Source organism: Streptopelia decaocto (genome assembly GCF_964273445.1).
Source record: "Streptopelia decaocto genome assembly, chromosome: 6".
Classification (NCBI taxonomy): domain Eukaryota; kingdom Metazoa; phylum Chordata; class Aves; order Columbiformes; family Columbidae; genus Streptopelia; species Streptopelia decaocto.
Window position 1 is genome coordinate 47,396,825 of NC_138660.1, and position 15,422 is coordinate 47,412,246.

A 15,422-nucleotide genomic window follows, 5' to 3' on the forward strand; every position below is an offset into this window, starting at 1 on the left:
AAAGACGTATGCTTTCGCATAAATGAAGTGTTTGACAATGCAGACATCACAGATAAAATATGCAGGTTTTAGGAATGAAAACTTATACATGCATTTCTAAGTTGCCAACTGATGTGGCTTTAACCTGAGACAGTGCTCCAGACTTAAACAAAAAAACAACTTTTTTGCAGCCCTTCCTTTTACCTCTGTGAATGATGGATAAGGATTACCAGCATTTCATAGTAAAACACCTCCATCTAAAATTGAACCACACATATATGAGAGACTGTGTGGTCTGAACAGCCTCTCTGACAGTATCATAGCTCCAACCCCACCTAACTATCCTCTCACAGAGCAATTATGAAGGGGACTACAGATTTTCCCAGTGTGCAAGATCGCTTTAATTCAAACATTACCTTCTGCAAGACAGGAGGGAGAGAAGAGGGGAGAGAAGAGGGGAGAGAAGAGGGGAGAGAAGAGGGGAGAGAAGAGGGGAGAGAAGAGGGGAGAGAAGAGGGGAGAGAAGAGGGGAGAGAAGAGGGGAGAGAAGAGGGGAGAGAAGAGGGGAGAGAAGAGGGGAGAGAAGAGGGGAGAGAAGAGGGGAGAGAAGAGGGGAGAGAAGAGGGGAGAGAAGAGGGGAGAGAAGAGGGGAGAGAAGAGGGGAGAGAAGAGGGGAGAGAGGAAAACTAAACCAAACCTCTCTGGATTGTGAAGATGATATCATGCTAGGTCATTCTTGACTGACACAACCACAATGTGAGGCAGGCTGACTATGGATGTGTCACAGCCAGGAAGCCTCAGGGAATCACTCATCCAGTGCACTCCTCAGGCAGCACTGACAGCAAGTCACTTGTGGACACAGACTTCAATGCAAAGCTTCCCTCAAGGAAGTTAGATGTGGAACCATCATGTGTCCTCAACTGTGGTTGAGTCCCATCCCCAAAACCAATGCAGTGCAATTTGCAGTCTCTATGTTCAGCGGCAATACCTGGTATTTGGGGCCAGCAAAAGGAATTAAACGAGGAAATAATTTTTCCTTCTTTCCAGTATTCAGCGTATTTAACACAGTAATTGAGGCTACATTTACCTGCAGCTATTTCAGAAAGAGAAAGGAAAAAGGAAAGAAGAAAAACCACCCACAAGCTTAGACCATTTAAATCCTGAAGGACCATTTTGAAAAGGAAGCAGAATGCAATTTTAACAGATCCTAAATAGTCTGCTTCCTACATGCTCACTTAATATCGAACCAAGACATTCTTAAAATTTCAAGCAGGGAAACCTGCTCTGGTTACCTTGGTGATAAGCTAAACACAAAAATTGCACATAAATGTTGCTGATGTCACTGCTCCCAATTGTTTCCAAGGTTACAGAGTACCTCAAATAATTGTGATGTTTCATTTCTAGACTGTATTGGAAGACCAATTTCTGTTCTCAGTAAATTGTTTAGTGCTGCAGGTAATCTATCTAAACCTTATGTAATAAGGCATCAGCAGCCCCTCAGCAACCTCTGGTAATGATATAGATTTATGTGTTGAAAATGCAGCTACCTAGTTCTTTACTGAGCAATTTGACTCCTAGATCATCTCAATTTTTTTATCCTAAGAATCTATTTCTATAACAAAGTATATTAATCAATCATACAAAAAATATCTGAACACTAAATATTTTACTGCAAAGCAATATTACATGTGAATTATCTACCTGGAAGGAAGCTGTTCTCTTGGCCGAATGGTGGAAAATTGGCTGTTAACTATTTATAAATGACTGATTTTCCTACCATCTTCAAACTCATTTTAAATGCAGAACAAGTGTTTTGCCGCACTACAAAACTTTATCCACGCTACATCCTCTCCATTGCAACCTCCAGCCTCCTGTGCACCATAGCATGAATCTCCTTACAAGTCAGTAACTACTGTATGTAAGGATTACTCTGCTACCCTCACAGTATTAATGCCCCAGAACCACTACAAACAATGCTGTTAACTACTGTAGCTCTGTGAAGAAATGGGGAGCAGTTCTGAAAACATACTAAAATCAATGTGGTTTTAGTCCACAATAACAAATGCACGACTCTGTAGCTCAGCTCTGTCCTCTAAATCTATCTAAGCCAGATTTCAAATCCTCACTTCTGAAGGAGACAACAGTTCATAGCTGTCCATCTACCACTTCTCCTCCTGCTGGATGTGCCTTTCATCACTTGACTGCTCTCAGACTGCAGGGCTTGACCTTGTCAGCAGGAAATTTTCCACTAGAGCAAAACAAAATGACACTTACTGTATCGTAGCAGTCTGTTATTACTTATGCAATGGATTTTGAAAAGTAATAATTTACTTTAGAAACTGGTTGACTAAAATAGTTTATGTGTGTTTAATACATGAAATGAACTGAGTCAGTAAAAACATCTGTCAGGCATCTCAGCTTCTACCTAGAGTTCAGAGAAAGCAGAGTTTGGCACAGAGAATAAAAGAGAATATCAGATGCGGTTCTTTTTTCTTTGCTCAGAATATGGCTGAGAGCTGCGCATGTTTATTGTCATGATTATTCATTCGAGTTTCTCAATGAAGTCATTTCAGCTGCATACATTTTAGCTCTTCTGTGTGTGATTTGCATGAATGTTCTGGCAACAAATATAGTGGCAGGAATGTTTGCTCAAATAGTCTGTTTAAATAAGCACTGAAGAATATACATATAAAACAATATTCTTTTACATGTAATTGCATGTCTTCATGAGAAAGCTAGTTGGAGGAGAAAGACTTAACAAATCAAAAACCAGCAACATACCATGCAGGCAAAGTCTTCCCTAATAGACAAAACAGTAAATGCTTACAACAGACTACTCAACAACAAGCCACAGAGAATGAACTACTGGCTGAAATTAGGCTATGAATACATCTGCACAAAGAATGCATCTGCAAAATCAAATTCTATCTGTAGACAACTTCCAAAAAGGAACAGAAAGACAAAGTCAACAAGAAACAGTTACGTAGTTGTATATAAGCTATGCGACAACCAAATAGCTAAGGAAATAGAGAAAGGAAATTGCACCAAGATAATTTCAGGGCTGATTCTCTACTGTCTTACGTAGTATATAAAAATATGTATAATATTTTACCACTTTATCAAATATATTAAAATATTTTAAGGTAATGGGGAACAGACCCCATTTTGCTATGATATGCCTGCTAACTGCATACGCTTGAATTTTTTTATCTACTGCCAGACTTAAAGGACTAGTTATCTATACGGATTTGGTATGGTCTTAGACACAAACAGCTCTCTGCTTTTCAGACACAGATGATGTAATGAAGCTAACACTATTACAAGCCACTCGCTACTCAGTTCAACCCTGGCACAAATCTGTTTAAGTCTGATATTTAAACCCTAGGATGCATTTGACTTTTACCAGTTCATATATCTGTTAGAAATGAATTAGTAATGAATAACTACTATACATCTATGTAAGGGCAGAGTCCCTACCCCAGTATGTTCTGACACTGTCACAAACCATGAGACAGTGTGATGGCAATAACATTAAAATATCTTGTCTTCATAGCACAACACACTTTCCCCATGGAATTAATACATGTTTTATCAGATGATACAAACAAAATGCCAGGACATTAACCCTTTACTAGCAGTGTAGCCCAGGGGTCAGTACTGAGTCCCGTCCCGTTCAGCATCTTCATTAATAACCTGGATGGTGTAGCAGAGTGCACGCGCAGCAAGTTTGCTCGTGTTCCAAGTGGGAAGAGCGGCTGCTGCTCCAGAGGGTTGTGCTGCTGTCCAGAGGGATGGAACCTCAACAGGCTGGAGAAATGGGCTGACAGGAACCTCATGAAGTTCAGCAAAGGGAAGTGCAAAGACCTGTACCAGTAGATGCTGGGGGCTGACCAGCTGGAAAGCAGTTTTGCACAGAAGGACCTGAGGATCCTGGTGGGCACCAAGGTGAACATGAGCCAGCAACATGGCCTTGCAGTAAAGAAGGCCAGTGGTATCCTGGGCTGCAATAGGAGAGGTGTTGCCAGCAGGCTGAGGAAAGGGATCCTTAACCCTGCTCAGCACTCCACACCTGGAGTACCGTGTCCAGTTCTGGGCTTCCCAGTACCAGAGAGACGCAAAGCTGCTGGAAAGAGTCCAGGAAAGGGTCACTAAGGTTGATGAAGGGACTGGAGCATCTCTCACATGAAGAAAGGCTGACACAGGTGGGACTGTTTAGCATAAAGAAGAGAAAGCTCAGGACGGATATTATCAATAAACATATGAAAGGAGAGCAGAAAGAAGACTGACCCAGGCTCTTTTCAGTAGTGCCTAATAACAGGATTAGAGGCAATGAGCACAAACTGAAACACAGGAGGTTCCACTTTTTCACTGTGAGGGTGACCAAGCTCTGGTACAGGTTGTGGAATCTCCATCCTTGAAGATACCCAGGAGCCATTTGGGCATGGTCCTGGGTAGCCTTCTACAGGTGATCCAGGATGAGCAGAGCAGTTGGACAGGATGACCTCCAGAGGTCTCTTCCAACCTCAGCCATTCTGTGATTCCGTGGAAGAAGAGAGAGCCAAGCACACACACTTACTGACATTTCAAAAACACATCAATGGTTCACTTTCTGGGAAATCAGTGATCCTGAACTCTTTGGAAAAATGAAACACAGAATGGAGATTAAAAGAACTTTAACAAAAATGAAACACAGAAGTGCTTCTTGGAAATTTCACTAGCTACCTAACAACATATTTAAGGACCTAAATAATTTTGAAAGTCTAGCCATATTTGACTTGTTCACGATTATATGAGGAGTCTGTAACCTGCTGAAGTGGTCTTGCCAATCCTCAGTCACAGATCTGTACGCTTTTCAACCTACAGATAGGCTCATTCCTTGAATTGCTTTGACATGTTTATACCAACCAAGGAGGATCCCGAGGAGCTTAAATTTCTGCTCATCAGATAATTCCACGGTACTCTTAGATGTAACGTGTCACCTTACATTTTCAGTATTTGGGATTTTCTATAAAAATACAATCACAAAGTAATGAAAGTCCAATGTATCAGACAATAAAACAACATGTAAAAAATCAAATTATTCCTCAGACAAGCACACATAGCTTTTACAGAACTCATGGTGCCCTACCTATAACCATAGGCAGAATCTGGTCTTTTGAAGTAGTTTAGTCACATTGCTGTAACTATATCTCACATTCCTGCTAAGAAACAAACACCACCATGCTCTGAAACTTGCATACCCTCTGTCAAATTATTCATCATATGACTATATTAAGCATGTTCCTTTAATAATTTTAAACACTTCATTTTAAATAGCTACAATTCTATTGATTCTTTTGGCTTTTATTTCACAATAGTAATCAACTCCAAGCTTTACTGTCCTACAATACATACTTGCATTTCAAGCAACAGCAGTAAAACTGTATGCTACATTGTATACCAGTATCACATCAGTACCAGTGCAGATGGCAAAATTACAAAAAAAGTTGGTAAAGCCAGCTGCAGTATGAAAGGCTACATTACAAAATGTTAATATTTAAATGTTACCTCTAAAAATAGCATCCCTGCAATGGTTCTTACCTGTTCAGATGGATGAAACTACCTGTAGTACACCAGGTGCTGCACACTGTATACACCAAGCAAAGTGAAGGTGCAAATATTTTGGCTCCTTTACCTCATATGACTAGCCCACAGTCACACTAACTATTGAAGTGAAACAGGTCTATTCTCTCTCTTGACATGATCATACCTTAAAAATTACAATAACTGAATACTCTTAAAAAACCTCTTCAGAGATCATAACCAGCATTAAAGATGAAGTGCACAGAAAGTATAAAGATAATTATATTGCCTACTCACAAACTACCAGGAACCTGAGGTTGTAACGGGGTAGGAGGTGGAGACACCAGGTTTGATTCTACTAGGGCCAGGTCAGCTCCTGAAGCAGTCAAGCATCACTAAACTCAAACTAATAAGCACTCCCAAGAGCTTAAGGTCTCAACACAGTACAACACAGGTGAAGAACTACACCATTTGATGAGAACTCACAGGCACATCTCCGTCCCACTCCTGGCTATTTAACAGGAATTAATGAAGCATAAAAATTTTTAATGAAATTTCATTTAATACTCAGTTTTCATAGGTTAGAAAATGAAATAACAATTTCTTATCACCAACCAGTTTTAACACAGGTGCCTTCTACTGCTTTCAGAAGAGCAACACTTGACTGATACAGACATGAGAGGAGAATTTAGTTAGTTTCTGCCAGCGTCAGCGTAACCTAGAAAATTGCTTTAAATTTACCACCTTCCTGAAACACAGTATCTTTGCAAGATGTCCCAAAGTCCTCATTTTACACTGGTACATACACCCACCCTTTCCAGACGATAATGTACAATCTTTATCTCTTCCACACTACTTTTCATAACCATTACTTTTCAAAATTTCAAATCACTGCTACCTTAAGAGATCGTACTGATCTGATGTAACGCTTCTCACAAGATAACATCGTTTGAAGAATTTATGGACCTATTTCACTTTACAAAGCTTGAGTGTAGTGGTATTTGAGAATCTTTTACTTTGTAATATTTTGCCCAAACAGACACTTCTAAGTAGTGGCAGCAGATGGAAGAGGTTAAAAGTATCAACTCCCAAATTACCAACTTTGCTAGGCCACTTTCCCTTCATAATTTAGACCCTTCTGTTGGAGATTTGAAAATATATTCTAGACAGATGACATGTTAACAGAATCATTTCATGGTTCAGTGTCTTCGCAGTATGATTTATCTCTATCTCTAGGCATTGGAGGTCCCTTTTCAGAAGATTTATGAGGTAGATCCAAGAATTCATTTTGATGAGCAAGAATGTGTGCATCATTGCAAAACAGGATATAAACGTTTGCTCTAAGACAATGGTTCCTTCTCATTGGCAGTTTTAAGAATATGGTCTCACGCATGTGGTATCGCAACCATTTCCAAGACACTGCACATTCGGATAACAAAATGTTCATGAATTACAGAGGTTTTTTTAAAATTTGCAGTAGTCCATGAACATGTTTCACTGCACATTCATTCAATAAAATGCTAATGAATTAAAAGAGGTTTTAAAAATTTGCAATCATCCATGAACTTGCAGCCCCTTCCAAATCTACATAATACATACAGAAATAAGACCCAGAAGCTTAGTGTCTAATGAAACATTGACTCAAAATTTAATTGGCATTTTCTTCTTCACTTTTGCTATCAGATATTTGCTGCAGACACTACATTTTCTCTAGGACTAGAAAACTGGTTAACCACTGGAAGACGCTTAAGCATGTGGCCCATGGATCAGGCTATATTATCAAAAGTTTGAAGTTAATACTTAAACACCCTTTCCTAAATTGCTTGGCATCCAGGATCCCGCTGTGGAACACTTGTCAGCTTCTCAGGGGAGTGCAGCACAGTGGGATCACCTATTTTTCATGCCCAACTTGAGACATGTTGAATTTTGACAGTTCACTTGCCCTCTGGAAATCAGCTATTTTGTTGAGATAAATTCAAGCCTTAATCACATTTTATGTTGCTTGACTCAATGAAAGGAAACCTTTTTACTGTTCTGTTCAAACAGAGAATTCTGGTAGCTGCAAGACAGAATTCTAGATATGAGAAACAGTGTGTCTGATTCAGGATAAGGACCAACAATGTCAGATCACCAGATCACGTATGTAACCTACTTCACATCTCAGGCAGTTTGTAGTTACAGTTTAAAATACAATAAAAATGGAGGACAGGGAGCAACACATATGCTTGCAGTTTTTCAATTAATGCTTTTTATCTAACAGAAGCATTTATGGGCCTTTCACTAGAATCTTCATATTAAAATCCTTATGCTGAACAACATGGGGGAAGAGAATTGCTAAAAAGAAAGGATAGGTCATGTTCTTTATCTAGAAAGGCACAGAAATCAGACAAGACAGGTGCTGCTCACGTTGAGGAGGTGAAGGAGACAAAGAAAGAGACATGATTGAGGCTTTGTTATCTAAAATGTCCTGTTAAGAACTATCTTCAAACAAAACACACACAGGATCCTGATCAAAGACAAAAGTATTTGAATCTTTTTCCAGCAATGCTGAAAGGACAGAGATGTGAAAATCATGAAATAAAAACAGAAAAATACAGAGATAGGAACCTCAGAGCACTAATAGAGAATGCAAAAATCAAACAGTGCAATCAGAACTTTCCCTATTATGACCTTCCGCCTTACAGACCAGGCTCTGGTCTTTTTTGACAGTTCACAGGGCTATCACTACAAGTTATGTCATTTCTATCTAAATTCTAGCTTGCACAGTATGACTGGGAAAATCCTAATTTCAACAGTCTTCCAATGACATATATGGCTAGGATGGGACAGAGAGAACGTTCATGGCAACTGGAATGTTTTATTGTGAGGTGTGATGTTTTCTGTTTATGTCCTCCCAAGAAAGGAATGTAAAATATCTCAAATAGAAATTATGAAGATAGATCTGGATTTAAATGGGCCTCCTCTTCCAGAAATGCCACAGGATCCAAACATCTTGAGGTCCTATGATACATCCCCAGACACACTTCCTTGCAGACTGAGCTATTCAACCAGGAGCTTAGTCCATTTCTGGTTCAAGTTAAATAATTCAGATGTGGACCTGTATTAGTTGGAGGTGGCAAATTCAACAGAAGTCTTCAGTTTAGGAATGAAATTTTCATCCACCCAGAGAGTTTCCTGGGGACTGAAATCTCAACTATGCTTTGTTGAATATTTAATATTTTTAAGCAGTGTCACTCTAACCTTTCCTTCCATTGTTATAACTGCTGTACAGAAAGTATAGAGAAGCATAATTTCTTACCTACTGGAAGACTCTATAACTAGTATCATCTGAATTTAATACCTAATTTCCTTCTTGTTTAGAGAACCCAGTGTATGATGTTTGGCTACTGTTAGCTTTCCTCATTTTCCTGCCCACATTAGCACATAAAAGCAGTAAAAGCCTGTTCTTTGACTTGAGTTCTACACAAAACAACATCTCCAAAGATCTTGGAGGTATGTAACTGCTATGACTGTTAGTACAAAGTCATTCATTCAATGGTTGATTCAAACCCTATAAAGTCAAAGTAAACACTCACTGATTTCAATTACATTAATTTAAGACTAAGGCCTAGCTCCACAGCTCACTAAGTTGAAACTCAATGCCAAGGCTAACGGCACAATTACTGGCTGTCTCCAGAAAAAAGCCAATTACTAAACCGCCATAGAATCTTAACTACCTTGTTCCCTACTTGGGAATGGAAGAATTCTTTGGAAACACACAGAGATTTCTGTATCTAGCTTTGGCAATTTCCACATTACTAACATTTTTAAGTACAGTCATGAGAACAGATTATTCAGTGCTTGATAACAAAACTTGGAAACTACTACAAAGTTTTCTGCTAATGTAAAGAAATCAGCAGCACACAAAACAGACTGGTCAAGCACACAGAAGGCAATATAAATAGAAAGATATGGATCAACTTTACTCAAGAATGTAAGGGAACAAAGAAATAATTCCTGATGACTCTCTGCCTGAGTTATGTCCAAGTGCCAGTTACTGTGAATAGCAGTTTTACCTCTTCTTCAAATTAAAGGAAAACCAGCCCAATCAACAAAAATTATCCTTGGAGAATACATACAGAAATCAGATATATGCATTAAATCAGCAGCCCGTTACATTTATTGCTCATTATTTGCATTAGGTTTTTACACTTCCAGATAGAATGGAGCTTGACTGTAGGGTACCACAAGCACACCATAATTATGCAACATGCTTTGGTGTCATTTGGTAGCAGTGCATTTAGTACATTTAAAAATAGCTGGAAGGTAATTTGTCAGTTTCACATCAAACCACAAGAAACCACAGCTGAAAGAGTTGTTATCAATAAATTAAATTATGTATGTCTGTCAGAAATTAGAGTACAGGTACCTACACAAGGCTGGAGTTAGAGAAGGTTATCGTGGTTCCCAACCCAGGTCTTGAAACTCCGGAATCCCAGAACTGGAAGTGAATAACTTAGCATTCATCTCCATTGTACTCCAATATTAATGTGGTTTGAATGGCAAATTACAGTTGTGAGATAATTTCAGAAACTGTCAACCTCCTGCTAGTTTCCAGGTGAAAGCAAAACCTAGCTGAACAAGTTCTGTCTCACTATACCAGTAAGCTGCAGACTTCACTTGAGAGCAGTGCTGTCACCATCCATGAACTGAGGGCAGTTGGCTGAGTGAGCCCTTCCTCCATCTCACCAGATGAACTGAATTACATCTTAATTTAAACAATGGGTGGAGCAGAGCCCGCTTGCAGGGAAAGCTCAGGCAGGTGGCCTCCTACAGAAAGCAGCAGGCGCTACTGGTTACCACCCATCAGCTGAAACAAGAATTTGAGCTGCATGGATATGCTGCCTCTCATTCACTCCACCTTAACCTAAGCTGTTTGACTGCAGGTATCAGCAGAGCTATTTTAAGATGTGAAGATCCCTGTGCACAGCATGAATGAGAATGACTCTGGAGATGTGACAACGGCAGTCGCAGTTAAAAAACTTTTTGAGTCTAACTGTAGTCTTACTGAGCCAAAAACTAGGGCTGACAACTTCAGCTCAAATGCATGGTGGATGCAGAGAAAGTCTTGGGCAAGAAACTGAGAAGCAATAATGAAAAAGAAAGAAAAAGGTGAAAAAAATCAGCAGCAGGGTTACTTTTCTTTTGACTGGACTTAAAATGACATTAAGTCACGTGGTGAAGTAAACCAGGAACTGACTCTACCTCTCCTCTTCTCATAAGGCAGCCAAGGATTACCGAAGAAGGCTAACAAGTGGCACACAAAAGGAGAGAGTTCTTCCAACAAAATACAGCTACCCTGTAGGCTTGCTTGCTTCTAGATGTTATAGTAGCTGAGAATTTGTATTGGATAAACTCAGAGACGATAACCAAGGATACTAACTACCTGAAAATGGCTTAACATTTGCATTTGTAACTTCAAACACACGAAAGCAGAAATTGTAAAGCTGCCAGATCCCTGAGCCCAGAGGATTTTGAAAACCAAAAGGTGAGCTGCAATGCTGTTCCACAGTGTTGCTTGAGCACTCAATAGCCAGTGCTTGTAAGAACCACTTTCAACCTTAAAAGAGCCCAGCCTCAACATTCATGTTGAAAATGCTGTTTAAAATGTGTATATTGCAGCACAGATATCAGTAACTGCACTAAGATTACTTCTAAACTGTCAAATTACTACAAGAGGGGACTGCACCTTTTGGTCATATTTTCTACTCCTCTGAGTTGTCTTCAAACTAGTACCAGGAGAGAAGCTCTGTCTCCTATATGCCAGGTCCTTGTGTCATCCAGCACTAACCATAGTCCATTTTATCTAATATGAATGTGCATTGACCAGCAGCAGGGTTATAGCTCAGAAAATGCAAAGGAGAGGGAAATCTCTTTACTTAAAAATTGCTACCATTCTATTTAGTAAATGTGCCTGTTATTTAATTCATCAGATAGATACTTTGCTTTTGTTTTCCTAAGTCATACAGAGATGCAACAGCAAATAGGGAAATAGGTAAACTATAGATAGAAATCAAAGCCTCTACATGCTCTATTCTATGCATCTTCCTATACCTTGCTGTTACTTTTGGTAAGACTTCTGTCCTTTTAAACTGTTTGGAGCATTGATAAAATTTATTGATACTGCTTCAGTAGTCTGAATCCTACTTTGATGCCTTAATTGCCAGGACCTGTTTTACACTTGTGCAAAGGCAACAAGACTAACCACTGCTTCGGTATGAATCATTGGAAAGAGTGGTGGCAGTTCATGTCTGAGCTGGGTAGAAGGAGATAACTATATGACACAGAACTCAGCACAACTGTATCTGCATATAAATAGACTTCATCAGAAATGCAAATTGCAATCAGAGGAAATTTTAAAAGCCTATGATCACTGTGCAGATAACAAAAGGTCACACATTTGTATTGCTGAAGGTTTTAAATTGTCATCAGTCAGTGGCAATTCTTTTCTTATAAGCAAAATGTGGAAAAGACAAGTATATGCCAGTCTAATCAATGACAGACAAATTCTTTCTATATTTTTTTCTCCTGTTACAACTGTTCTGTTGTTAAACTCTGTTTTATACTGTCAATCCCAACTTACTCAGGAAGACTCAACAAAATGAAACCAAAATGAAACTAAAAACAGACAGCAGGAAATAATACAGCTAATTTACATGACTATACATAGAGGGGATTTCTATCTCTTTTTCATATCCATGTATGACAATCCAAATATTTTAACATTTTAACATCCTTGAGTAAATGAAAAAATAAATTATTACTACAGTTTGCTAAAATTGCCAGACTGCTTCATAGCATTGGCAAAATTGTGTTGTTTTCTTCCACAGTAAAACAAGCCTAAGACTGTAGAGGAATAACATTCAAAAATGTTATTCAGCAGTTACAAATGATGGCTTCTTCCTCTTTTGCAACAAATGTTTTCATCAATAGTAGCTAAGAAAAGTACTTTTGAAGGGAGGTACCTTGATATTATATGATTTTATATTTTAATACAAGAATAAAATAAATATATAAATCTTCATCATTTCAATGCACTCTAAATATAAATTATTGTAGAAGTCAAGCTGAAAAATAAAAGTCTTTAACATTACAGCTTTTTAATATATTTTCCTATGAGAGATTCTTCGGATTTGAAGCACAAATATTTACCAAATATTTCTTTCTCCTTTGACCAGTTTGCCTTTGAACAAACTAGTGAGTGAAGAGAGCCATCTAGTGCCATACCTTGGAATTTTAAAAAGTGTTTTCACTGGATGCATGTCAAATAAAGGTGGTTCTCCATCCCCCAGTTCAATAGCTGTTATTCCCAAGGACCATACGTCACATCGAGCATCATACGAGTAGTCATACTGCTGTTCACAAGCAATGACCTATCAGAAAAAAGCAGAGAAAACAATGCTTTAACCTAATGTACAATTCACACCATTCTAGCATGACATGCAAGTACTTTTTGAGTCATGTCTAAAATTCTACATAGCTTTCAAATCCATATCTTTGCCCATATATCCCAGCTAGGAAAAGTCCCCAAAAATGTAACAGCAAATCAGAACTTCTCATAGGTTTGTTTTCTTTAAAAAAATCTCCTTCTTTTCCTAAAATACATTAAGCTCCATGAAATGCTCCAAATATCTACACAAAGGACATCACTCTACTAAATTATTTTTTTAGAAATCACTTCTTACACAAAGCTATTACCATAGCAGAGAACCCTGTTGACGTTATTCTTATTAACTGCTATGACTATTCATGAGGACAGACTGATTTGCGCAGCTGTTTTTTAGATAAGAATATCCCATCAGTCATTTCTGCCTTTTTTCTTTTTTTTTTTTCCAGTTTGTCTCTACTAAATTTGAGTAGTTTTAAAAAAAATATTAATTAACATTCCATGTACCTTGTCTAAGAAAAACTGAAGTTGGCAGGAATCTCTGCTGGGACATCAGCAGCTTTTTACATCACGAACTTGATGCACACTTCTGGCTAAGCCACTGTTTGCATCCTAATCATAAGGTAACTATTCATCTAAGCTGGAAGCAATTCTGTACCTAAATGTGAAATGCAGACTAAAGTTTAAATTTAGCCGTCACCTTTGCAAAGGGATGAACAAAAAATCACAGCTTCACTGCCTTTTATTCTATCATGATTTGGAATCCTGTTTCAATTTTGCCTTCCCAAACCTTATCAATTAGACCAACTGCTTTGAAAATTTGACAGATCTCAACATATTGCTAGTATCAGCTTCCATTATTTTTCTCCTAGTTTTAAGTATTGTTACTAATTCATAATTAAGATAAACAGAACTTCTGACAGCATGTCCTAGGGTGGCTGCATTTATGTTCTAGATGATTTTTTTTTTTTTACTTCTGTATTAGTTCTGAGTACTTGTGTTAGGGCTTCAGTTTGGGACAAGGCTTTGCAGGGTACCAATGTGCAAGTCAGCATCTCAGGTATTTGCTGGCAGAGAGCCACTGGCAGCCTGCTGGAAGAAAAGCTTTCCCAGAGAAGTTGCAGATTCCAGCTTAACCTCTTGGTTACTTTCTCCATAAGCTGCACCTAACAGAGGGGGTTCCTGCCTCTGGTAGAGATTCTGTCCAACACAGGCCCATAGGACCTGTCCATCTCTTACTCTGGGACTCATGACTCCATCATACAGCACTCATCATTTACTTTATCAGAAATCAGGGGTGTTGAACATACTAGTTAAAATAATACTGAAATGTTTGTTGGTTTGGTTTTTTTGGCAGTACAGTTGGACATTAGTCAAGTACTTTGCTATATAGTAATAGTTCTTTTCCTAGAGCAAATCAGTTTAACAAGCTACACTAAAATAATATGAGCATCAAAGGGGTTTGCACTCAGTATGGATGGGGGGAAAAAAGTATACTGCAACTGTTGTTTCAAAAAAGAGAAAAGTCTTTGAGATTATCTCAGCTTCACAATGTATTACCTACCAAACAAAGAGAAAGGAATCTATAATGCATCTTAGTATGTCTTTGCTCCACAGCTAACAGCTACACCTCCAGTAAATACGGTACTATGGCAAAATACTTGTACTCAAATCAAGAGAAATTAAACACCATCAGGTTCTCCTCGATTCTAATATCAAAGCCTGCAGCTATTCTTTTACAAAAAATACTCTCCTTAATCTGCATTCTCTTTGTTTACAAAAATTCAGCCAGTGGACCATGCAACCCAGTATATTTTGGACAGCTTGACTACAGTGAGATCAGCCTCATAGAAAACGTACTAATACAAAATGAACCACTTTTCTGACACTGAGTATACAGCCATGTATATGAACTTATGTACCACTTAGAGAAACACATATGCCACTAATGTTATTTTTTAAAGCAAGAATCAGATGTTCAGTGTCTTCTTTGAAGAAAGGTGCTCGTTGGCACTTCGCTTTATATATTGGCTAGCAGACAACACTCTACCTTGAAATCTGAAGAATTCTCTGAAGTTCTCTCAGTCACAGTTTACAAACTGAGTCCTTAGGAATGCCCTAGTCCTGCTTTGTATTACAACTCCATGCAGAGCAAAAGTGTCTAAAAGCCAAATACAAAAAAAGAAAAATGCCATTGACTTCGCTTTTATTATGTTCCTGTCTCTATCAGGAACTCAGAGACACTCATTTTTTGGAAACATCTGTCTTTTTTGGTTGCACTTCTGGAGCTGACAGTGCCTCTCAGCATTGCTGATGCTTGCTCTGCCCAGTGGGGCATGAAGACAGAGAGCCCATTAGAAATGATCTGAAACTGCAGAAAATGCTACTTCCTTTCTCTACCTTGTGCAACAACATCACCACATCTGTACTTATTTTATATTCAGCAAAATCTTTC

The 15,422-nt window shown here is 38.5% G+C and overlaps 1 protein-coding gene across 1 annotated transcript in view; it reads right to left on the reverse strand.

Annotated features, from left to right (window-relative positions):
• Positions 1 to 15,422, reverse strand: part of MYO3B (myosin IIIB) — a 196,640-nt gene that overhangs the window by 140,670 nt on the left and 40,548 nt on the right. Inside the window, exon 8 of the mRNA XM_082055656.1 lies at positions 12,808 to 12,953. Within this exon, the coding sequence (XP_081911782.1) occupies positions 12,808 to 12,953 (146 nt within the window). The remainder of the gene's footprint in view (positions 1 to 12,807; positions 12,954 to 15,422) is intronic.